Below are 27,476 nucleotides of genomic sequence, written 5' to 3' on the forward strand. Positions count from 1 at the left end.
TATTTTTATTAGTATTTTTATGTTTGGCAAACACGTCTTTTTAGTCAGCATCTTTATTTTTTTTAAATTTTATTTTCAATTTTTTTAAAAAGGCATTTTTGCCAAATAGATAGAAATCATAGAATCGGGTACCATCAAATTCTTTTATTTGTAAACTGCGTAAGGAGGACAGGATATAGATGGTTAATAACGGCAGTATTGTACTTACAAGTGCAATTAAAATGAAGATGATTTTTTACACTTGAAATAAAATAATTTTTCAAATAGTCGTGTAATTGATTGGCTGAGGTATGTCCTTTAAAGCAGGTATTCTCAAGAAAAATTGCTTTGCAAATAAACATTTGACAGTTGTCGTGTTTCTTGGGCATGGAGTACATTTCTAATTGTGTTTTCTCGTTACAAAGTGTTGTATTAAGTCATTACAGTGTCTCAGAAGCATACTTTAAAATACAAGTGTTTCTCTGGTATCTTACGGCTGTTTGACATGATATTTAATCTTTCACGTATTTATTTTAGATTTCAATTTAAATTAACACGAGTTGTCAATCACCTGTTTCAAATGTAAACAATGTCAATTCCGAGTTGTCTAAGGCCCAGTTGATATATACACTGTCATACTGCGAGCAGGGCATTCAAACATATGAAAAGCATGAAATTACTAAAGACTGTTGGTATTTTCACAGTCTGCTATAAATTCTCATTGTTTTTACATTCCTTACTATATAATTAATCATTTATTGTGCACTGTTTGAAAGCGTTTTCCAATTTAAGAACGCCTTTTACCAAAAGTGGAACTCATCATGACTTTGAATTATGTTGTTTTTGATTAGAAAAATATATTTTGTGGATAAAACACTAACAATAAAGTTTGAGTTTAGTTTGTTGGGGTTTAACGTCCGAGCAGCAATATTTCAGCTATATTCAGACGATGAACATGAAACTGATGATAGAATGAGCATGAAATGATGATGAAATGAAAAAGGGATGGGACACAAGGAAAATGGGGTCGACAAAATTTTGATTGCCACTGGAAACGGAGAGGTGGGCAGGGTCGGGCAATTCAGCCTCCTGTGGCGGAGCCCCATGGTTCCTACTCCAGGAGAATACCACAGTAGGTTTCTTTAACGTGCGAGGAACGTGGCATCTTTCCAAACACGGTGCACCACTATGGTTTGCGGTCAGGTTTTCCGTATTATAGCCTGACAATCCCAGCATGTAACACGCCAGGGGTACCCCATTCTACCACCTGGAGCACACATCCCAGTTGCTGTGTGGGCAGAGCGCCCTAGCCCGCGGCTAGGGTTCTGAGCACTATTTAGTCGCCTTTTACGACAAGCTTAGCGCTGCTGCAGGCCTATTCTTTTAACACCCGGACCTGCACGGGGCAACAATAAAGTATCCACCGTATTTATTGTGTGCCGTAGCACCCGGTTAAACCCGTTCCTTCCTGATATTATCGCAAATATGGTTGATAAACATTTTAAGATAAATCTGAGGTGAGTTAACAATAATGTTATATTCGATTAAATATGAAAAGTATGAATTATTTAACTGCATCATCTCTCATTTAAAGGGCAAAACTTCCAATAGTTTGATATATGCTGTAAGTTGATACGACACGTATTTTACCACTACTTATGAATTGGGTCAATGTACCTAGTATGGAATTTCATATATGTATATGAGTTATTTATGTAAAATAACAAATGCTTTTATAACTTGGACCTTTCAGGCAACTGTTGTGTTTTTACCCATAATTCTTGTTTTGCAAAAAAAAAAATACAAATAAAAGTACCATCACACTTCTTTCAAAGCAGCTTTCTTCAAAGTGGTCTTCGCAGAATAAGTTGACTCTGCTGTATACGTATGTTTAAGACCATGTTTACCAACCATTGCTCACACATGAAAACTTCTTACTTGGGTTTACGATGATAAAAGACTTTTACCAGATCCAACGACCGTTGAACAACCGTCCACCTTGCACCGCATATTGTAACTGACTTATTCGATTTTCTTGCGGTTATTAGACATATCGATGACAACGCCACCTATGACCAATCACGTGTCCTGAATAAAGTTTGAGTTGCTGATAATTCCGACGTTTTGTTGCACTTTCATGTACGATCATTGCACGTAATGTCAGACTGACGTTTTTGACAGGTTGAGTGTAGAAGGCAATACTGGTAAAAAGATAACGGAGGGTGTTTATAAGGAAATAGAAAATTTTCTTTTCTACACGATCGAGAACTTGTATATAGCGAAGATTGGAATCTCGCGCAATTTTACATAGTACGATTATAAATATGTTGCCTAGGGCGAAAGACAGCTATATTACCCATGATACATTTAGTTGATGCTGAGCGTGCCCTGTTAATGGCTGACGATTTCATCGCTTCAATATTTCATCAGATAAATGTAGGTATTCTGACCCATATTGCTTGAAAAAAATATATCCAACATCAAGTTGCTTCCAGACTTTTTCAGTGTTTTGTTCAATTCCTCGATTCAAAGCCTTAATCTCTTATCAAATTTTAAATTTGGTCCGCCCCGTGCAGGTCCGGGTGTTAAAAGAATAGGCCTGCAGCAGCGCTAAGCTTGTCGTAAAAGGCGACTAAATAGTGCTCAGAAACCTAGCCGGGGGCTAGGCGCTCTGCCCACAGAGCAACTGGGATGTGTGCCCCAGGTGGTGGAATGGGGTACCCCTGGCGTGTTACATGCTGGGGTTGTCAGGCTATAATACGGAAAACCTGACCGCAAACCATAGTGGTGCGCCGTGTTGGGAAAGATGCCACGTTCCTCGCACGTTAAAGAACCCTGCTGTGGTATTCGATAGGAGTAGGAACCTTTGCGCTCCGCCACTGGAGGCTAAATTGCCCGACCTTACCCATCCCCCTTTTTCTAGTGGCAATCAAAATTTGTCGACCCTATTATCCTTGTGACCCATCCTTTTTTTTTCATTTCATGTTCATTTTATCATCCATTTCATGTTCATTGTCTGAATATAGCTGAAATATTGCTGCTCGGACGTTAAACCCCAACAAACAAACAAACATAAATTTGGTCCCGTCTTCGAAGACGGTCTTCCCTCCTCATTTAAAAAATTTAAACCCAATCAATCGTCATAAAATTTGTTTGAAATTGATCTGAAATGGTATGAGGGTGTATATAAGGAAATTTATAGCTATAGCTTTCCCTGCTTTTGTGATATCAACGTTTTTATATGCCTAGTTTTTGACTCCTGAATGCGTAGCCCCGCCTTCCAGGGCAGTTTCCCTGCTCATTTGAAATTCAAACTCTTCAAAGCCCCAACTATCATCATAGAATATGTTTCAAATTGATCAGAGATGGTCCGAGGGTATATATAAGGAGTTTTATAACCGCAGCTTCCCTTTCCTTCCTGATATCAATGTTTATCTTTGACCTATTTTTGACTTTTAAAAAAAATGGCGACCGGAGTCACGCCCTCGAGGAAGTTTTTCCTTCCTAATTTAAAATTCAAACTCCTATATTGCCCGACCCTACCCACCTCTCCCTAATTTCCAGTGGCAATCAAAATTTGTCGACCCAATTGTCCTTGTGTTCCATCCCTTTTTCATTTCATCATCATTTCATGTTCATTTTATCATCCACTTCATGTTCATCGCCTGAATATAGCTGAAATATTGCTGCTCGGACGTTAAACCCCAACAAACAAACAAACAAACCTATTTCAAAACCCGAACGATCGTCATAAAATTTGTTTTAAAATGATCAAAATAGTCTGAGGGTGTATATAAGAAAATTTATACCTGTAGCCTCCCATTCTTTCGTGATGTCAACTTTTTTTATCTGACCAACTGTTGATATAAACATGGCGGCCGGAGTCACGCCCTCGAGAAAGGTATTCCCTCCTAAATTAATACTCTAGCTCCTTCTTCAAAACCCGAACGATCATCATAAAATTTGTTGAAAAAAAATGGTTTGAGGGTGTATATAAGAATGTTTATAGCTGTAGCTTCCTCCTCTGCTTTTGTGATATCAATGTTTTATAATATGATGAAGGTGAAACCTGTTAACGCTCCCGAAGAAACATTAATTAAAAACAAATAATATCTTTAAAAAAAGATAGCCGACGCAGTAGAATTTTGTTGTTCTTATTTGTAAGTTTCTACATTTCATTCAAGAAAATAACACATGGCACGCAGTTTAAGTTTTCGATACAGTTTTTTTTTCGAACGCCACTTAGTTATCAGTACATGGCCAATGAGGAAACAGAATTGCGATCAGGTGACTTGCGTTTCCGTAGAAGAGCGTCCTTAAGGTCAAAGGGTAAAAAGCGAAACTAAACCGACTGTGTCGGAACAATGATCATTTTTGTCAGCTCTTATCTGATATAATATTATACTTATAACCTTCAGATATTGTAAATTTTGTAATGATATATGTCCTAAAGCATTATACTAATTATCATGATCTGATATGTCTTTTGGCCGAAATGTCCGGCATTTATAAGGAATTATTGGTTGTCATGGTCTTTGGGTCGAATTGTCCGACACTGGTAAAATTATGGTTTATTCAATTTAGTTTCGCTTCATTCTGTTTCGATTTGTATCGTTTAATTATATTTTTATTACGAATTGATTCATTTTATCGATTTCTTTCTTTTCGAATTCTTTCTTTTATGGATTATTTTTGTTTCGTTTCGCATTTTTTATGACCCGAGAACTATGGATAATATTGATTACGTAATTTTCGTTATAATCTGGCCGCCATACTGCAGACTGTTATGGCCAACCATATCTTGGAAAAGCTATGATTCGATTTGTATTTAACCATCGAAACTAGCGAATATTTTCCAATACTGGTTTGGCTTTCATTCGCATATATACAAGTATACGCGAATGAAGCTGCCATTGCGCTGTTTTCAGCTCCGGAAAATGAAGATACAAACCGGATATTGATGGTTTTTCTTGCCATAAGTATACAGAACCAAGTTGATAATACAACCATAAACGCTCCCTTCTGGGGCTTATGACCTAATTTTGACTTGAATTGTTGAGAAAATATGGCGTTTGGAGTATTGACTGCTATTAGTAGTAATATACGCAGCAAGTAGCTGTGGCGAGTATACTGAAATCTCGCCACGCTAGATATCGCGAGAAATTACGAGATGCAAATCCTACATTTAACTTCTTGACACGAAGGAGGTACATTATGCAAATGTATATGCACTATTAACGTGTTTAGTTTAGGCATATAAAACATATACGTTTGTATTCAAACACTCAATGAACTTTGAATTTTGTGACTGTGTCATAGACCTGCAAAATTTCCCTGTAAGTCTGTTTGGTAATGAAATTTTCCATTTCAATCATTTAAAGCTGGCTTTCTGTAATTTATTTCACTATCTTTGTGTTAAGACGTGTAATGTTTAACTTTAATTTAGATGTCATTAGTCTTTTCATCACAATAGAAACATATAAAATTCATGTCTATCCTGCAAAATAATGTATTGACTTACGTTCAGAACCAAAACGATTTAGAAAAAGTAATATGCACCTTTAATTCATCTATAATTATGCAAATCATAGTAAATAAATAGTTGTCTGTGTGTCTTGCTAGATTTAAAGCATAGCCATAACTTTTCATTGTTATTCGTGTCGTAAAATAATAAAAATTAACCGCATTTACGACATTTTTGTGTTTTCAACCGCTTAGACTATCACATCAACCGTATTAAAAGCTACATATTCTCGGCCGAAGTGCTCTGATAAATCATGGTTGTTTATCTCAAAATTATTTTGATCTTGGAATTGGTAATGTATCCATGAGTTGTTTTTACAAAGAAGATATAAATGAAAATCATATTTGTGTTTAGACTTTACAATAAAAAAAAAATGTGTAAATTTCAGATGAAAAGGATTTTTTTTTACCTTCAACTGGAAATTCTCTCAATCTACAAGAATATAATATTCGAATCATTTGGTAATGAGAAAACCTTTAAACAAGGGAATGGTGTAGGCTTACTTAAAAAAAGCAGTCACCACTTTTCTTTAAGATTATATTTTTTACTCAATTTTCGTGAACTTGTTTACCAACCGCATTTGCGATAAGCACCGCATTGGAAGGAATTGGTTTACCCGGGTTGTAGTAAAACATTTGTTACATTCGGGGTAAATTCTTTATCAAAGGTCGTGTTAATTCCGTGCTTAAATTTAGTTGCACTAGTGTTTTTATATCTTTGGGAAGAGTGTCGACTTATACTACCAGGGTTATTTAGTTCGATTAGTAAATAATTATTCCGGCGAACCTTCCTTCATTTTATACTTTACCGTACATGTTCGAATTAGTAGTATTTATTGTTGTGTTATCAAAAGACCGAAAAATATTTTCACAGGTACAATTGTATGCAAAAACTATTGAATGTCTATGATAATTGTTATCGAAGTAAATGCAGACACATGACATCCCTCTTTATGATCCGAGAGCAAACCGCTAGACGTTTTGATTTAAACTAATTTTATCCATTAAATAAATGAAAAGGATTGGATAGAAGACAACAGGCCTATAAATACGCTCTCCCATATACAAGGCATGATGTCAAACAAATACATAAATCATATAGACAGTAAATACATATAAATCCCACATAGAAATATATTATACAAAAATGATTTTTATTACGGATTGGTATGGGGTTTTGTTTTACAGCAAACTACAAGTAAGTATTAAAGATTTTTTGAAAACACTTCATATTTTGTCCAAAAAATATTCAAAGAAATTTATGCAATTGATATTAAGCCGCATAAGATAAGAAAATAGCCATGTATATATCTTGATTGTCTGAAATTGCAATTATCAAATAATTTATCATTTTAACTTTTCAAGATATACAATAAGTACACCGAGTACATATTTAATGTAAATAAGATATGGAAATACAATAATCATAAAAGATCAATTTAAAAAAATGAATTCAAGGATCAAATTAAATAACAGTCATAGTTATTAAAACAACATAATATATGATTTCTATTAAATAAATCTTCTACAGTTCCTATTAAATGAGTGAAGTGCCGAGGTCAATTTTACATTATTTCGAAAATCTAACATTCTACAGACATTTTGTAGCACTGCCCTGCTATCAGTATAACGCGACAAGACATAATAGAATGCTCTTTGCATTATCTTCATCTATGTCCCCACTTCTGTGTACATCAAGGATTGTCAAGTAAAGTGATGACACCAAAAAACTAGCGTCATTCCTTAACTGACAGGTAATAATAATTTTCTTTTTGATTCGGAAGTTCAAATAATCAGGTGTCCGTCTATTGTTCGCATCTAATTTTCTCTTGAAAGCCCCAACAGATACACCAGATTTTGTGAGGCCGTTAGTGAATTCCAATCCATAAGACGTACAGTTGTAAAGTACTAGGTAAAAAAACTCTTGTTATATGTGACTGTATTACAAAAAAATGAAATACGAAAATTATTAGTAGATATAGATTGTTTCAAGTAGATATTCACTGAGTACGACTGTACCAGATCTAACAAATAGTTATGCTTCTCGCGCCTCTTATATAAAGGTTCCCAACCTAGGTCATTGTATAACTTTGTTCTAGATGAATCTAAGACCATGGATAATTGCATTTTCGATTAAAAAATACTTCTGCCTCAACTTCTAACGAAAATAAATGCGTGTACAATGTACGTTCTAGTATGAGCGGACAAGCTAAATGAGATTAGCAATGGCAACGTATCATATACTATTCTGGTGATTCGTTTCCCATCCAAAATGGAAGGAATTTCAAATCTCTTTAGATACATTGTATTGAATGCATAAGCTTGGTTTGTAATATATCCATATTAAATATATGGTACATGTACATGCAATCTCAAATTAATTAAGCAATGATCAACTCTTCGTTAAAAGTTATAAACCCTCTAATGACTCTGTTCTTGGAGTGGAGCCACACCTGTACCGTATATAATTCTGAAGTAACTGGTTTATCAACTTCCGTAATCTTATTGTGTAGAACTTGGCAGTTAGCTTCAGTATCAACAGTAAATAAAATTGTCCTATTCTGAACTTCTACTTAAAACATGCTTAAAATTGACTTGGTTTACACACATTGTATTTACAATTTATATTGTATGTCTTCACTGAGGTTTTGATTATGGTCATCTTTTAAGTGTCAGTCCCTCTAATAATCAGGCAGTAAGTGAAACATTATAAGAAAAACTCATCATTTTGATAGTGTAGTCTATTTGCACCATCAGAATACAGGAAAACAGACAAGAGTTTCCATATCATGCTGGACCTTTGAGTTACAATTTCATTGGAATGCAGTGAAAATTAACATTTCAAGGGCAGATAAGTCAGTCAAAAACTTCTTTTTTCTATGACTCTATTCAAAAATTTCTGAGCAAATCCAATGATGCAGAGATCAAATTTTTGATTGATTGATTGTTAGGGTTTAACGTCCGAGCAGCAATATTTCAGCTATATTCAGACGATGAACATGAAATGGATGATAAAATGAACATGAAATGATGATGAAATGAAAAAAAAGGATGGGACACAAGGATAATAGGGTCGACGAATTTTGATTGCCACTAGAAAAAGGGGGATGGGTAAGGTCGGGCAATTTAGCCTCCTGTGGCGGAGCGCAAAGGTTCCTACTCCTATCGAATACCACAGCAGAGTTCTTTAACGTGCGAGGAACGTGTCATCTTTCCCAACACGGTGCACCACTATGGTTTACGGTCAGATTTTATAGCCGGACAACCCCAGCATGTAACACGCCTGGGGTACCCCCTTACACCACCTTGGGCACACATCTCAGTTGTTCTGTGGGCAGAGCGCCTAGCCCCCGGCTAGGTTTCTGAGCACCATTTAGTCGCTTTTTACAAGCTTAGCTCTGCTGCAGGCCTATTATTTTAACACCCGGACCTGCACGGGGCAAATAAAGGTCATTTCAAATACAGAAAGCATCCTTGAATAAAATTTTATTGTCAGATCGGTGGAGTTTTGACAAGGATGTTTCTGATTTTTCAATCTTGCCTGATTCTTACAAACACTTACACTTAAAATGTAATAACTGGAAAGCTCTCTCTAAGTCATCTGCATTTTTCTTCAATTTCGTAAGACTGAAGTTTGTTCTATGTGTTACATTTGTACATCTTATTTTATTAGCATTTTCAATTTCGGTCCAAGAAATATTGAGTTTGAATGTTAAAATCATTGTGTTGATTTAATTAGAATTATTCGATGGTGATACTTGTGTTTATTTATTAGATTCATCATTTTGTCAAGTGATTGCTGAGCAGTAAAGAGCGATATATTCGATTTTATTTGAAAAAAAATGAGTTGAAGCGAAACTCCGCCAAATCTGGCTACACCCTATTTGTGGTCATATACTAGTGGGCTGAATATTTGATAGTGGGAGCAACCCCTGTGGGTTACCTTGATAACATTGTATAAGGTAATGTGTACTTTCTCCCGATCATGCACTCAACTAAATAACATCCTGCTTCATCTAACGACTATTCTGACCCGTTGTCTGTAGGTTTTACTTGTATATTATTATTATTTCATTTTGAACTTAACGCGTCTTCCACACAAAATTCAAGACTTATTTTGAAGCTCGTGTCTTGGATTTACTCATTTTTTTCTGGCTCTCACGCGCTCGACAACTGTAAGTTCGCTGTTCTCGCTATTATAGGGACGGAAAGTAAAAAACAATGTGCATGATGACCATTTACTCCTTTTCATTAAACGCTTCGAGGTACACGAAGAGAAATCAAAGTGCTGTGGCACTGAGTCAAGGAAGACCTCATGCATATTCATGTAACCAAATTGCAAGCTAAAAAACGTTAAAAAAAACTTAGTCATTTTAAAGAGAACTATCTGTTTTAATGAAATGCATATCAATACTGCTTGTTTATTAATACATTTATGGATCTTCTTTTCTTTTATTGTTTTTTGGTATTTCTGACTGTGTACGTTTATGTCTTCAAATTTCTTGACACTTTACACCTAAACCAGCATTTCTTCAAAAATATGATCTCCACTGTGAATCACTGACTATCAATATTATATGGATTTTCAAAGTAAGAAAAAATCCATACTTTGAAATTTCGGGTTGGAGATGCATGAAGGAGAAATGAATCCTCTGGACTAGGGGAGCTAGGTTGACTAAGGACCTAATCTAAAGGGAGAAATGAGCCTTTATACCTGTCTGCCTTCAATAATGTATGTGCATTTGTTTCATTGTTTTCTGCATGATTGTTTCACCAATATGTATTGTATTAAAGTACAAGTAACTCTTATGTTTTGCCAACAAATAAGTGCTACGAAATCAGACTTCATATTTGTAGTTTTTATTAAGAGATTTTGACATGTACCAGCACTTGAGAATCATGAACTTTCAATTGTTTCATGCCTAAATAGTGTCCCAGCACAAAAACAGTCCACTTTGCTTTTGCTTTCTTCTCGCTACATATAGTGAAACTTTAAAAAGGGATTACCGCTGAAAAGAAATCAAGGAAAAGATGATGACAGTGCCTTTGATAGTTGCAAAATGTTACAATATCACATGGAAGTACAGAAACCTCCTCTTGATGAGAAATATTCTTACATGTACATATAATTGTGTGCAAAATCAGGCAAAAATAGAGGTTGGGTGGTTATCATTGTCCCAGGTTTTTACTGGTTTTTAAGCCACCTAGTCAGTACTGTTTGATTGAAATTTTGCGAACAGTATTTCTGTAGCATTATAATTTCTGTCCTACATTATAAAAAAGTTAATACAATAAATATATATTATATTTTAGTGGTCTGAAATGTTATTCTTAAAATATCTCTATCAGCTGTCTTAATTGAGAAAAAATAAACACTTCTTTCTCTAAAATAATTCAAATTTATCTTAAATAAAACATAACAAACTTTACAAAAATGTAGTACAGTGTATTTCATGAGCACTTTTTTGTTTCAATAACTCTTAAGAACAGGTAACTTAAGTAAGAGTAGAATAGGTTACTTTTCACCTGACTGACAGGTGGTCATTGTTAAAACAACATCCCCTCATTACCAGGAAGATCATTCAAGTGGTTTGAAGTGGTGAGTTTAAAACAATAAATTTAAGCCGTTTCATGTACTAGACAAAACTTCTAAATAGAGAAACTGGAAAGTTTACTAATGATATTGCTTTAGGGCTTCTCCCATGTATGGTTTCTAATTACCTGATGATTTATAATGATGTCTGGACCCCCCATTTCAAAATATCTGGATCCATCCCTGTATGTTGATAATTTATGAGCAATTAATGTCACACTGTAAAGTAAATAACAAATTTGATACATGTATTATAAATTACAAATATCATAATTTCATGTATGAAATCTTTCATTAATACTGTACTGCATATGCCAGTAACCATAGTTAGAATACATGCACATGTATTTTTTGTAGTTTTCAGTATAAATTGCCTGTTCACCGACATACAAATGTGAACTGCTAATTTTGTTAAGACATATGCCAACTGTTCTACACTAGCAATGTTTACAGCAGACCTATCACCAGTTCTTAAAATTTTAAATCATTATGTACATTGGAAGTTTATGAACAAACTTACGTACATGTATACCTTCACTTACCTAATACATTGTACATGTATGAATGTCCCTGAAAATCAGCTCTCAGGAAAGGTCTACTTTTAGGTGCCCTGATATCCATCACATTTTCAATTCACTTTCATGAACATAGAATTTCTAACCTAATTGACTGTGTCCTTCATGTGTCATGAAAATCCTGTATCTAACTTTAAGATCTGCATTCTAAATGTATATCTTGACAATGCACTAAAAAAGAACCATATTGATAATCAATTATGACTTGCATGTATATGGATATAATACACATGTACATTCCATACTGAATATTACATGCCAAAATCTGTATCACATGCGGTATCAACACAAGACTCCCATGTCAACCCACTTCGAGCTATTGGTTGCGGGCGATATAGGTCGAAGATTGATACCCCATCAGATACAGATTTTGGCATGTCATGTTCATCAAAACATATTTTAATTATACTTTAAGTGTGTTCTGTGTAGGATGTGATATAAGGTATGCAATATAGGTCTAGGGGTGTGATATAGGTTATGCCATATATATGTAGGTCAAGGGGAGTGATATGCAGTATATGACGTGCATATTATGTATGACTAAGGATGCGATATAGTCCAGCGGTGTGACATGGGGTATGCGATATACATGTAGGTCCAATGGTGTGATATATAGTATGCCATATAGGTCTAGGGGTACGCGAAATAGGTCTAGGCTTGTGATTTGGGTATGCAATATAAGTCTAGGGGTGTGATATAGGGTATTTAAATCACAGGTCAGCCACAGTGATAATGATTGAAAATTTGAGAATGGGACAAAGTCTAATACAATAAAAATGTAATCAAATAGTTTTTAACGTATTTAGGAAAATTTTCAGCAGTAATGTCATAAGCGGGGACTCTTTATGCTTTAAAAGTTTGTTTGACTACATGTAAATACCTAATTTTTACTAGATATCCCTCTCTTTGATAGATCAAGATCAACTACTGAATGTGATAAATATGCCACATGGCTTCATTTCATCCCAATCTAATTCAGATTAGATTTTAATTGCTCCCCTTTTTTCCTTTGTCGCATGAATTCATGTGACACAGAAAAAAGGGGGAGCAATTAAGATCTAGTTTTAATTACATTGCCTGTCATTCTTACCTTTGAAACAGACATTGTTTATGTTTCTGCTTTCGAAATCATATTAATTTAACAATTCTATGATTCAAATGTTTATTTTCTAGTTTAAATACTTCATATCGTTTGCTACATGTACATTTGTATGTTTATTCATGTACATGTACACTGCTTGCATTTTAAATTCCAGGGATCAAATCAAACACACATATATATATATATATATATATAATTTACATGTATTTAACAGTACAATGTGTATAAAATATACATGTAGAACAACTTGAAAACCCTTAGCATAGGTAAAAATATTTACCAAAATTGTTCACAAAATACCTGTAATTTACAAACACTAGAACACTTTCTCAAACCTTCAGGACCCATCTGGCAGAGGCGGATCCACACACTTTGAAAATGAGGGGTGGCAGCTTGGATCCATCCCCCGTCCCCGCACCCTCACTGTAATCATAAACATTAATACTATACTTACGTTTTTTTGTACATCACAAAAAAACGTACATTGCAGCTCCAAAAATCCGTTATTAGAAGCTCCCGACATTCGCAATAGATTTTTACAGTCATGATAGTAGTCTATATTTAACTCCTTGGTAAGGTTGACAAACAATTAACACTTTCACACCTACAGGACCCATCTTCTAATGGTAGACATTAACAATATACTAACAACTCAAAGAGTGTACAAAAAATTCCGTCATTAAAAACTACCGACATCTTCTTGTGAATGTTTGACCGGGTTGCTCGAATAACCAAAAAACCTCGGTGTGAACCGAAAACCAGATTGAAAATCCGAAAACCTCAATAAAACACGTTTTTGGGTGGTATAATTGCTCAGTGCGTTATTTAAACACACTTACAAATAAGTTTTTTTTATTAGTATTCCAGCACTTTCTAGATACCTAACGAAAGTCTGTAATAATAAATATGGCGTCAGTACTTTGAAATTAATAATTGTCCTTCCCACGCCATATTGTTTTCGGTTATAGGAGGTACCGTGTTTGACCTGCGTCAAGTCAATTAGAAAAAAATAGCACTGCTCGCTAAGACAAAATTCAAATAGTTTAAGATAAGAACATAATCATAGAAATATTGCAATTTAAAAAATATTACAAAAGCTTTGATGTCATAATACTTCCATCTCATACGAAAATTAAAGCATCACATTTTGATCGGCGGCGGAGCGATATACTAACGTAAATTTGCAAGGTGGAAAAGGGGAGGGTAAAGAGAACAGACCGCGGAATATTTAGGCAATTCCATGTGGCAATATCCACTTCCGGTTGAATCCCACTTGCCGACGATCTCTAAGTCTATAAATAACCTTCCTTGAAAAAAAAGACCCAAAGTGGTTATATCGCTTAAAGTAGTCAAAAATGAAAATCAATCCTAAAATAAAATAATAAGTTTATTTTTGTATTAAATCGATAAATCAATTTATAAATAGTAACGTATCTTAACTTTGATTAAAAAACTTTTGTTTTTGCACAAAACATACAAACTATTGAGTTTTTAATTCCATACTTCTCCTAAGACCAGACATGGAAAACAGGCAAACACAACAAAGAACATGTACTAAATAAAATAATACATACAAAGTAACAAAAGTAAATGAGCAACTCGGACTCCACTAAAAATTGGGATCATGGACAAGATGCACCGGTAGGATAAGCGTCCTCTGCTTTTCTAGAAACACCCGCTAAGTTGCTCATAAAAAGTCAAGTCCGGGGTACACGAAAGAGGAAACGAAAAATATGACACGTTGAACAAATCAATGAAAACTGATCAGCTGGAGTAAGTATGAACATGCTATCCAAGCTTGATACAGCTTTGAATTTTGTTTGCAATTAGATATTTGACACAGGAAAATAATTGGAACAGAATAGAAGTGGCCCCTTATGTCTCAATAAGCACAACCCCGAAATCAATGCCAGACTTTTTTTTGAGGAGTATGGCACTTTCAAAGCGATCCATTTAATTTTACTATAATTATTATCTGAACATTAGGTAAATAATCGTTTCTGTCTCATTTTAGCAACCCTCTATTCCTTATCAGTTCAGGTCACGACCCTCAAAATCAATCCAAGCGATCTTTTTTTGGTATGGCACCTTGTAGTAAAGTTTCAGATATCCATTCACTTGTATTTAACTTATGTTCCGACATCTTAAAAACACTTTAATGTTTCTGGCCCTTTTATGGACTCTCATTTATGTTCATGTCACAACTCCCAAGTCACTTCCATTTGGTTGTATGCCACTTTGTAGAGTAATTTTTTACTTATAGTCAAGTTGATGTCTGGATATCAGGAAAATGCTTGTTTTTTTTTCCTTAATTCCTAATCGTTTCAAGTCACAACTATCAAAATTAATCCCCTGGCAGGCTACTTTGTACATGTGGGTGTCGTCAGGTCATAATGCGGTTGACCTGATCGCAAACCACAGTGATGCAACGTGTTGGGAAAGATGCCACGTTACTTGGATGTTAAAGAAGTCTGCTGTGGTATTCGATAAGAGTAGGAACCTTTGCGCTCCGCCACAGAAGCCTACCCACCTCTTCCTTTTTCCAGTGGCAAAAATTCAAAGTTCGTCGACCGTGTTATCCTTGTATCCCATCCCATTTTTCATTTCGTCATCATTTCATATCCATTTTATCATCCCTTTCATGTTCACAGTTGAAATATTGCTGCTTGGGCATTAAACACTGATCAATCAATCCCACCCATCTTTTTGTGGTACATGTATGACACCTTGTAGTACAATTTCAAATACTGGTAGATCAATTCACGTTTACTCAAGTTAATGTTTGGACATCGTAAAACTACTTGTTCCTGGCTCCTCTTTGGTCCCTTATTCCTGAACATTACAATAGTATAGGAATACACTTATTAATAACCTTTTGGTACATCATATATATGTTTGCGAGCAATGCAATTAATTGCAATCATTCTAGTAGTTTTAGGTTCCAAAAATATTGATACAAGGATGTGCTGCGCTAAGATCAATGTCGTCACCACGACCTGCTTGACATGGGTGTCAGTTTTATACAATAAGACAATATGCCATTGACATATACTCTTCCTCTTTCATATCACTAGAACATCTTGGTTTATCTTGAATTTTTATCGTGATCAGACATCAGCCACAGAGTGAAAATTTTACCAGAGTCTCGGACGAAGACCGTAAGGCCAACAATTCTTGCCACGTTTTCTGGGATTTTCTTTATATTTCAGTACTTAATTTAAATTTAGTTTCCTTTTACCTTTTGAATGTGGCTATGGATCCCTTATTAACATTTAATTGAGTCATTTTACAATTTATATATTATGTTTTGGTGGTATGACACCTTGTTTCACAACTTCAAAGCGATCTATTAACTTGAAGTCAAAATGTCTGGACATCAGAAAGATGCTTCTTCTGGTTCCTTTTTGACCCTCTCATTCCATGACAGTTTAAATCTCTACCCCCTAAATCAAACTCAATCTGACCTTTGTGGTATATGTCCCATGCAGATTTTGACTTACAAACGTGGAAAAGTACCTTTACACATTATGTGTTCATATATAAAAATGGTTTAATTAACAAATTTAACGATGAAAACAATAACATAAAAGTTATTTCTGTCTTGATCTGCCTCTGAAGGAACTTGCCTTTCTCTCATAAACCAGACAGTTCCAAGAGCCCATCACCACAAATCATTTTTGCGACATACCTAAAATGAAAAAAATAACACATGATAAATGCAATGAAGGTAGTAAAAATGACTTGTGATACCGTTTATAATTTGCATTTGATGTCAACTGAAAATGGAAGAGCTCTGTATACCCTTTTCAGATGTATATGCAGTCATATTTTTTCAGTACTAAACATCTTCGAAATAACAAAAATTCACCCATCCCGAAAAATCAAACAACGCAACAAAATAAAAATTAAAACAACAAAACAAACAAACGGAGAAAAGTATACCCTGTAATTTCAGAAATTTTGTGTGCTTTAAGAATTATGATTTAATCGTTAAATAAAAATGCGATGGTAACTTTTGTGCTTTGAGAAAAATCGCCTAAAAGTATAAAATATCGTTGACGAGAGTTTTAAATATTGCTATTGTAAGTCATATTAAGCGTATTTTTCACGACACAAGTAAAAACATTGCAATAATTTCTAAACTTACAACAGTATATAGGTTTATTTTATAAACATACCAATAATCATAACCTCTCCTTTTCTCCGTTGCTGCCGCTAACCGCCGAGCATATATGGAAACGCCATACGGCGTCCTGATAATTGCCTTCCATGGCGTTACCCAATCATAGGCACCCCCAGCTTCCAATGCCTCCAGTACAACATCACAACAGTTTTTTCGTATGAAGTGGTATTGATACTGTCCTTGAAATTTATTCCACCACTTTTCCATTTTGTCCGTATCAATTTTATTGCTATCTATATAATACTTTCTAGGCTGATCATAATTTTCTAAACTCAGATCATCTTTTAACTTGCCTATCACAAACTCTTTTTTATAGGCTACCTAAGAAGTAAAGAAAGGTAGAAAATGGAATATTAATCAGAAAAGCAACGATATATTTATAAAATGATACAGATTTGATTTACAACGGTCCCGGTGTCAAATGAATAGACACACATCAGCGCTAAGCTTGTAAAAAGCGACTTCATAGTGCTCAGAACTCTGGCCAGGGTTCGGGCGCTCTGCCAACAGAGCAACTGGGTTATGTGCCCCAGGTGGTGGAATGGGGTAACCCTGGCATGTTTTGTGCTAGGGTACTCAGGTCATAATACGGAAAACCTGACCGCAAACAATAGTGGTGCAACGTGTTGGGAAAAATGCCACGTTCATTGCACGTCGTTCAAGAACCCTTCTGTGGTATTATCGCGGAGTAGGAACCATAGGGCTCCGCCACAGGAGGATAAATTACCCGATCCTTCCCACCTCTCCCTGTTTCCAGTGGCAATCAAAATTTGTCGACCCCATTATCTTTGTGTCCCATCCTTTTTTTTTCATTTCATCATCATTTCATGTTCACCTTTTCATCCATTTCATGTTCATCGCCTGGATATAGCTGAAATATTGCTGCTCGGGTGTTAAACCCCAACAATCAATCAATTTCAACTTCACTTTAATTTACTTATTTGATTGTATCAAAGGAAATCAATGTAACCAGATTACGATCTGTAATTGAACAAAACAAAAATCAAAGGATAACCACTAGGCAAAAAAAATAAAAAACAAAAAACAACAACAACAATAAGAAATAAAAAGAGATCACACATAGAAACACAAGTAAATGAGTCATAGGCGGATCCAATGGGTAGATTTCAGCCTTGTGCCCCTTACATTTAAACAAAAGTTTGGTTTGTTATATTAGGATAAAATGGAAATCACTGGAGCAGCCTCCTGAGGTCAGTTCCCCAACCCTTTTGGTATTCTTGAATCCACCACTTCCACAGAGTATTGTTTTTAACAAATGTATATCCCTACACTTTTATCATTTATTATGGAATACGTATTTTCGGAACAATTTATCACTTGATTTCAAACTATTTATTACGTGTATCATTCGTACACAGTACTTAGTCTATTTAGAACTCCTGAATTTGTAATAGTGAATTGACCACCATACGGAACGCATGTTTAATCACAGTTTTAATTAATTGGACAGAAACTGCTACGTGGGATATTTTTCAATTAGATAAAATACAAAAAAAAAATAACAATCATATAATGACAAATTCATATACAAAACAAATATAACACAGCAGAATATAAAGAATAGATTTTTCTATGTTCATACAGAGCATTTAATCTGGTAAAAAAAGTAAATCTTTATTTATGTAATGTCTGTTTCTCCAATAAACCTTTTCGCAGGGCACAGCTTGATATGACCGCAGAGGTCAAGCACTGAATAGTTCGGACAAGTATGGACTCCACATAGCTCTTAATCTGGATCGTTGGAACGTGATTAAGATTAAATGTTTGATATATTGTGCGAAGTGTAAACGACGGACAGACTGACGAACACCGGTATACCATTATACGTCCCGTAGAAAAAGATGGGCGTATATAAACCACGTAAAACTATCGATATATAATAAGCTACGAAGTTGATAAAGCTTTATATATACCTGATTAAGAAAGAAGGTTTTACCAGTCACTTTTGATTTATTACTTTCTTTTGGCCAGAAGCTAATGTACACCCCAGAACTCAAAATTTCCAGTGACGCATGACCAGGTCTCTTGTGGCTAAGCCTAGATGGCCACACGTATACCATAGCCATAGTGATATCTAAGTTCCTGTACTAGGTTACTAGAATGCAGGGATCGCTTAATAGATGGTCATCACCTGAAACTGAAAAACAAATTAACTAATTGATGTTGAACCAACCTCCTCCGCAGACCTATAATCACTGCCAGAATTATTTGGAGGGTGTTACTAGAATATCAGAGGAGCCTTACCCTACCGTTTCTCCTTGTCCATGCTCCAAGATTTTAGTGGATTCATTTACTTTTGTTTCTATGTACGTGTAATTTTTGTTATCTCTTTATCCTGTCTAGTCGTTATCGTTGCATGGATTATACTCTTCTGCTACAGACGATGTGAAAAATTTCTCCAGGCATGAGCACTAGTCTACTCAATAAAATCATCGAAACTGTTGCATTGTATTATACTAAGTTGCATAAAGAGGTTGGGTTTAGTACTAAGTGTGGCAGAGATATTTAGAGAATGTGCGGGAGAATAGGCGGGAGAATGGTGATGTATAAATGTATAAAATATACATGTGGCAAGATATGTCTCCGAATCTCTCCTAAGCCCCCAAAAATGAAAAATGTCAAATCAGCATTCAAGAGGAGGAAATGCCTCCAGAATATTTTCTGAGGGGAGTGCCATTTGAGGTAGAGGAGAGATTTCTTTCTCTGTTATCTTCAAGATCAAAATATCTATTTTCAAAAAGTCTTAAGGCGTCAATTCCAATCCCCACTTTTCAAATGGTCGTCCCTGAAATGTTTTTATGTACAAAAAAAATTTAAAAGATGAAAGAGCACATGGAGTAAATGATAATATGAATATTTCAATATGGCTTCAACTGAAATATTTGTATCATTCTGTAAATAACTTCCTGTTTCATATTTGAATTGGCTAGTAATTCCTTCGGTTTTAGTTGGTTTGTTTTATACATGTTCTTCATATAATGCTGGACATTTTCCATCGACAGGTAAAAAGTGCCTAATTAATACTTACATGTACCTCTCAAATCTCGTTTGGCATTGGGTTTAGTAGATAAAATAACTATTTAAGGTCATTTAACGTGTCTTATGAAATACCTATATCTATAAATAGGAAGAAAGATTTCCCATTTAATTTCATCAATCGGAACTACTCAGACTTTATCGTTACACAAAAGACAATTCTCGGAGGTTTTATCCGGAATTTGACCGATCCGATTCTAAAAGAGTAATCAATGGAACCATGATTCTAGCGGAAATTAAAAGAACGTTATCCAGGAACAAAGACCAGACATGGAAAACAGGCGCACACAACAAAGAACATAAAATAACTAAAATAATACATATTAAGTAACAAAACTAAATGGGCAACTCGGAGTCCACTAAAAACTGTGACCATGGACCAAGTGCACCGGTAGGGTAAGCTTCCTCTCCTCTGTTTATCTAGACACACCCGCCGAGTAGCTCATTAAAAGTAAAGTCCAGGGTAGACGAAGGAGGAAAGCAAAACTGACACGTTGAACCAATCAGTTTTCATGGTGCAAATGGACACACTGTAACAATCCACGAGTTCATGATGACGACCATAAAACTTCTGTAGTGACGATTTTAATCTTGTAGCAACAAGAACCTAATCGTAAGTAGTCTAGTGTGATACAAAAAGTCTGCGTAGTTACGGCAAGCTCTAACATAACGTAGGAGTTGTGATTAATTATGAAAACTACATACGCTGTTGCTGAAGGGATGTTGTCACAGATGGAAGAAAAGTTGACAATACGAAATGAAAAGTCGTTGTGTTCTCGTCGTATAGATTGTCAATAGTTTTCCTTTACCATCGATCTCTAAGAGTAGTTCAAGATATTAGGCTAACTTCACAATGTCTGTAGTATCCTTTTTCAAGTTCTTAGAGGTAGATACGGTGTATCAAATCCCCAAAACTAGGATTGTTTAACGATAATCCGTCATCTATATAGCGGAAACTGAGGTTTAGATGACATAGCTAAACGATATTCCTTCTTTTGGATCAGATCAGCTATAAAGTCACACTCATAAGAGTGAAAGAATATGTCAGCAAGTAGAGAAGCACAATTTGTTTCCATCAGAACGCCGACCGTTTGTAGAAAACACGTCCGCCACACTGGACAAATGTGTTGTCGATCAAAAGTTCCAGCATTTTGAAAACAACTTTTCGGAATATGTGAAAGATGATTTGGAATTAGCTATAAAAAAAATAAAATAATTTGGAATTTTTTTTACATAGTACATGTATGAGGAATTTCTTCCAAAGTACTACTTGTACCTAGATGTACTGTCTTTTTGTAGTAGCAACGATATAATAATGTTTTTGAGTCGCGAATTTATTTGAGTATGGGGAATAAAAGTATAAAGAGTTGAAAAAATCATAGGTTATAATGCTATTGTATTATGATAATAATCATTAATTGAGGATTTCAAGATGATCTTTCGAATTTTTCAGGATCCATTAATACCACTATGGGAGTAATAAGTGTTGTGGTAGGGCTGGAAACCTTCTTTGACAGCTGAGTGTATAGAAGTTGAAAGTTTTGAAAGAGGTTTGGTGGTATATTTTGCAGATCCAGCTTTGTGGCGTTGATTGTATGGATTCTTGTGTAGTTTAGGAATCCAGTACATAGACGGTAGATGACAATCATCGTCTTCGTTAGAGAGAACAAAAGAGGGTAGAACAGATTTATGGTTTTCCACTCTCTCTTCTTTGAGAGTGTGGTAGCAGTGCAGGTCTTATTACTGCTATCATTTTCTACGTCTACCTCTGATAATAAATATTGGATGTAATACGTTGTGCAGACAAAAACAATATTGTTTTGGGATTTGTCTGCTGGAACGACAACATAATATATGCCTTGTATAGTAGACAATGATTCTGCAACATCAAGGTCTTTGAAAACTGATGCATCTTTGGCACTCATTGACCTCCTTAAAACTTTCATACGTTTCAAAATTAAAGACCTCACATCCTTTGCCCACTCTGACAGAATCAATGTATTCGTGTTCTCGTTTTCTGTATTTTCTTGCGTAGTCCTCAATGGCATTCATAAGATCTTTAAAATTATGATTCCAATTTATAGAGCGTGGTTCACGGTAATTGGGACATTTAAAAAGGAACTTATGAAGAGATTTGTTTTCGATGATGTTTAAATCTTTCGTAATGAGGTGATCGGAAGGATCATATATGAATGGAGAGATTTTGCAAGAACGAAGTTCTCTATCTCGAGGTCCTATAATAGCCTTGTTTATGCAATAGATGAAGTATAGGAATATGAAATAATCGGTATTGGTTTGCCTTTGAAATACAGGGGGAATTTGTTTGCGACGTTTTTGTGACGTAGTGTGTTAGCCGGATTAATTGCATCTATACCTTCGTTGATAAACGGCAGTGGAAGTTTTTCTTCATCTTGACCTTTTACACAAACTAGTTTAAAGAGTCTGTAGAAACAAATATCCAAATATAATGGCCACAAGTCTGTCAAATGATGAGGTAGCTTCAAAAACAGGAGTGTCAAGACTGGTTTTGTAAAGGGAGTGAAAGGTATAGAATAGAGATTAGTTCAAATGTGATAAAGTCCAAAAAGTTTATGTATGAAAGGTAGAAGTCCATCTATGGAGGCATCATGCAGCTTAGCTGATGTATAGTTGCGATGACCATGACTCCTTTTCCGTCTTGGAATTTTGTTAAAAAAATTCATCTCATTAATGTTATTGTTATATTGGCTTCAATAGTTATCTATACTTTTGATGTTCTCATTGCAATCGTAAGATGCTGCAGTACCTAGTCTGCGAATCATGTACTCCTCTCCTTCCCTACGATACCTTTTACTTAGAACAAGACTTTTCGTTGGAAGATATATTTTTTCAAGAATACTAACTTCCATTGAGTGGATTGAATGATCCTTTTGAATTAAAACTTTGATAAACTGTCGGGTATTTGGTGGTATTAATATATGAAAAATTACCGCACATTCGTTTAACGTGCAATTGGGTGCACTTTTTTTAATTGTAAGGGCAGTATCCATACCAGATACGAGCATGCTAGGATTCTCATCTGTGGCACCACAGTCTTACAAGACAACAATTTGTGTCTGTTGTCAGGTTCTGACCTTTTTAGACTGTTTGACGTCCGAGCCAGCAAAATTGTGGTTTAACTGCTTAGTTGTTTTACCATTACTTTTTAAGTCGCTAATATTGTATATTACTACACCATCTTATGCTGTAGATAAGTGCCATAGAACCGTTTTTAGCTTAATACGAGATCAAAATGTACCTACATGTGTTCTACGTGTGTTTTACTTGTATGAGAACGGGAGGTGTACATTAAAAGATGAAATGATCGGTTAGCTTTGAACTCCAATTTGCATAATCTGGTTCAAAATCTGGTTCCCTGGTCAATACCATTATATGTAGCGACCCAAAGATCGCTAAAAATTTGTGAGAATCTTGTGGAACGAAAACATTACTCGCACTCCCTGGTTACCAGTTGTTTTGATCTGGGTCATCACGGTTACGAAAGAGTAATCAAAGGAACCTACTAGTAGATTCTAGCAGAGGTCACCCGATTTTTTAGTTTGTGCTCTTTCGGATGTTGAAAGCAAGCTAAAATCAGTGGCATAGAATATTTGACGATAAGCAACTTTGAAGACTTCAGTCTTTGATTTTCTTAGCTCCTCACTTCCCGTCATTATAATAAAATTGTTCTTTACGCTTAAGCGAGGAGTAATTTAAACGATTTGAATAATCTGAAGATAAAAAAAGAACGTGCGTTTGAGTTCTTTTGTAACCTGTGTTCGTCTTCATACAAGGACGGACGGTATAACTCATGGTCAGATGACGTACAAGTATAAATATACGAAGATAAACGAGTGAACCATCTTATATATACCTATTTTTAGAGTAAGCAACGAGCACTTCATCAAATGATTCTTTTAATATATTTTCTAAACTGATAAAACAATTTAAGGATTTCTTAATTGTAAAGCAAAATTATTTCATTTCAAGATTTGGATTTCCTATAATAGGTATTACATGTGCTTGGTACCAATAATTTATAATATGATTGTATTTGATACTGAGATCCCATTGAAATTACATCAACATGTGTATTTATTATTTTAATATCTAAAATAACTTAAAATATAGTATTACATTTATTATTTTTTTTATATTTTTCTCGAAGAAGCGAAAGACAACATGACTTATTTAGCCGGACACGTGCTAGAACATTTGTCCATTCACACTGTAAGAATCCAGTTATAATAGGAAGACTAATATGGTGAATAGACGTAAGGTATAAATGTTAAATCTTCACGGGTGTATTGCTGCTAATTATACCAACAAAACTCAAGAACAATGTTGTCAACACAATAGCAATAATCAATAGATGCAAAACTGGGTGATAATTGGGAGAAACCACGTGTTAAAACCAATCCCCTCTTTCATAAAACTTTTCACAATTACACACAATGTCGGAACAGTGTGCACGATTTCAAGTTGTTTTACTTGGAAATGGGTCTGTTGGAAAAACCTCGATTCTAAAGCAATATATTTTTGGGACGTTTTCAGAAGTTTATAAGGAGACGGTTGAGGAAACATACATACAGGCCTATAATATTGACGGAGAACAGACTACGATCGATTTCATTGACACTGCTGGAAGTATTGCATTTCCGGCGATGAGGAATGTCTACATTAAAAATGCAAACGGGTTTATTCTTGTGTATTCTATAGATAACGCCGTTTCCTTTGAAGAGGTGAAAACATTATGGCGGACTATCAAACAAACAAGATCTAATGTTGAAAGTATACCATGTGTAATTGTAGGCAGCAAAGTAGATTTTGAGTCAAACAGACAAGTAGAGTCGTTCGACGCTTTGGAATGGGCCTATAGTGAAAACCTGGGTGGATGTTACGTCGAGGCTTCAAGTTTAGAGAACCATGGCGTCGAGGACATATTCGACATTCTTCTTGAACAGCTGGGCAATACAAGATCTAAACAGAATGGTCCGTTTCGTGTACGGTCAACTGATAAGCTTTTTGTGCCTCCATGTGCCCTAGACCGGAAGCTCTCAGATACATATTTAGAAACGGGAACAAGAAGAGCATCTAGATTTCAGGATCTTACATTTGACATTTTCAAAGAAAAATCGATTTCAAGGATTCAACGACATCAAAAAGTGAGCCGTTCATCAAGTATTTGCGATAGTTCCAAAAGAATTGTTCCAAATCTCAGGAGAAGAGCAAGCTTGCCATTGGACAGACTATGTGGTGTCGACCAAAGAAGGATGAAAGCTGATAAAAATGACAAAATCAACAGTCCCAAAAAGCAAGAAAATCCAGCAAAGGAACATTCGCGTTCAAAATTTTACAATATTACATGGATTTATCTTAAAATTAGACAGAAATTTCGAAAAACGAAGTGAATTTCTACACAAGAAGAAAACAGTAAATGTTTCTTAGGTGTTGTCAGTTATTTGCTACATATCTTGATTATAAGTTTGAGTTATGATTAACTTATGATTAACAAGATTGCTTGCTTAACAAAGTCATTATCAATGTTACTAAATGCTAATAGTCTTTTTCCGCCAAATATATTCCATTTAAAAGTATATGCTTACCCGATGTCAGATGGAATAATTGTATGCAATGTTTATACTGCTACTATTTTTTTACCCCGGGCCATAGAATTGTTCAATACAAACTAACCAATTGAAACTGACACCAAAATATTACAAAATATTATGCAATTTGCATTTTTTTTTGTTGATTCACAATATCATGAATTTATTCTTGTTTTGTCGAATTACACATGTTTCGCTGAACAAGTATTAAGAAACGGAGGACAGCTTCAAATGGGATATTTAAAGAGTACTTCAAAATACAGAAGCTACATGTATGACAGTAACGACCTGCAAAATATAAGATCTACTTCATCTTGCAAAAAATGTAAAGCTCCACGACTGTTCTTGAAATTAACACGATTAAAAAAAAACCCTGAAATTTCAACAGTTTTCCAACTAGCAAACTGTTCATTATATAACTGGTACATTCGGCAGTAACAAAGTATCGCAACCCCTTCATGATTTTGATCAATTTTCCACTATTCCCTAGCTAGGTTTTATTCCAGCTCTTCATGTCTGTCTTTTTTTTTATGCTGCATCTTCTTCACTTTTTGTGGCTTTGGTCTGATATTCCAATTGTCTATTGAAACGCCTATCTTAAAAAGTCGATAAAATATTACCGACCAGAAATTAAAGGTAAAATAAAAAAATTGGACCAAGAGAACTTCTAGTTAAAATCAATGAGGATTTTCGCAAAATAAGCCTGTTCTTAACCTAAATAAATACGAACAGGAAACGTTAACGTTTTAGCTGCTTTGACTCGTTGAATCAGGGACATATAACATGAATGAATCCAATACATCGCAGTATTCTTGTCAATAAATGGTTTTCAAATGCAAGGAAACATGAAACACACACAAAATATTGAACAGATTAATGAACAGATTCGCATTTTCCACACTTTAATGTGGGTTTCTGCTGGTGATTGTTCCTCGTTAGCCTTTTTCATCGATCATCGGTGAATTCGTTTTTCATTGAACTTCCACGAAAATTAGATTACGTTGAATTTAAAGACCCACCCATTCTTGAAGAAAACGCGAAATTTTCCTCGCAGGTAAAAAACACATATACGGTACTGGGTGAGCTCATCTTCCAGTCCCATGTTACAATGAAATTGGTGAATAAGATCTCTAGCTTATCATATGGAAGTGTGCTGTACAAGATAGAAAAATAAAGAGACTTTATACTGTTACAAAAGGTAAGGTTACAAGAAAAGAGAGACACACCTTCAAGTTTTTTGAATTTATTAATCCACCATCCACAATTAGCAGAAGTGGGTATCGAAATATTTTTTTTCCTCATTGGTAAAATCCATGTATGGCAATATTAGCTCTCAGAGTGAAATTAAATAGTGTTAGCCTTTCTGATGTTTTCACTCATGTGTTGATATATTCCAGGGGAAAAACCTTAGTTCTAATTCAATTAATGTATTCATTGATCACATTCATCATATAACGCAGCATTTGAATCCCATGTAACCCTGTCAAAGAGTAATCAAGGGAACCAATGTTCTAGCGGTAATCAAAAGAATGTATTCGAGGGACAAAGACCAGACATGGTAAACAGACATACACAACAAAGGACATAAAGTAACTAAAATAATACATAGGACTCCACTAAAAACTGGGAGCATGGACCAGATGCACTGGTAGGGTAAGCGTCCTCTGCTTTCTAGAAACACCCGCCGAGTTGTTCATAAAAAGTCAAGAGCGGTGTAGTCGAAAGAGGAAACGATGACACGATGAACAACTCAGTTTTCATGGCGCAGATGGATACGCCGTAACGATCCACGAGATCATGATGACGACCATAAAACTTCTCTAGTGATGACTTCAAT

General features: G+C 35.1%; 1 protein-coding gene and 1 pseudogene across 2 annotated transcripts; one reads left to right on the top strand and one right to left on the bottom strand.

The window, feature by feature from the left end:
* Positions 1 to 16,297: 16,297 nt before the first annotated feature.
* On the bottom strand, positions 16,298 to 20,124 carry LOC148627684 (uncharacterized). 2 transcript variants are annotated; one of them, XM_088577048.1, is made up of 4 exons: positions 20,005 to 20,124; positions 18,890 to 19,113; positions 16,951 to 17,276; positions 16,298 to 16,460 (listed from the first exon to the last, which is right to left on the bottom strand). In XM_088577048.1, the coding sequence occupies exons 2-4, from the start codon at positions 19,040 to 19,042 to the stop codon at positions 16,406 to 16,408; spliced, it is 534 nt and encodes a 177-aa protein (XP_088433174.1). In that variant the 5' UTR covers positions 19,043 to 19,113; positions 20,005 to 20,124; the 3' UTR covers positions 16,298 to 16,405. The 2 variants fall into 2 exon arrangements, with proteins under 2 accessions (XP_088433174.1, XP_088433181.1); XM_088577055.1 differs by having other exon boundaries at positions 20,011 to 20,085.
* Positions 20,125 to 24,214: 4,090 nt separating this feature from the next.
* LOC148627685 (ras-related protein Rap-2a pseudogene) lies at positions 24,215 to 25,441 on the top strand (annotated as a pseudogene).
* The last annotated feature ends 2,035 nt before the right edge of the window (positions 25,442 to 27,476 follow it).

The sequence above is a fragment of the Perna viridis genome, chromosome 1 (genome assembly GCF_037379345.1).
Source record: "Perna viridis isolate PV_CMFRI_1.1 ecotype Kerala chromosome 1, ASM3737934v1, whole genome shotgun sequence".
NCBI lineage: Eukaryota > Metazoa > Mollusca > Bivalvia > Mytilida > Mytilidae > Perna > Perna viridis.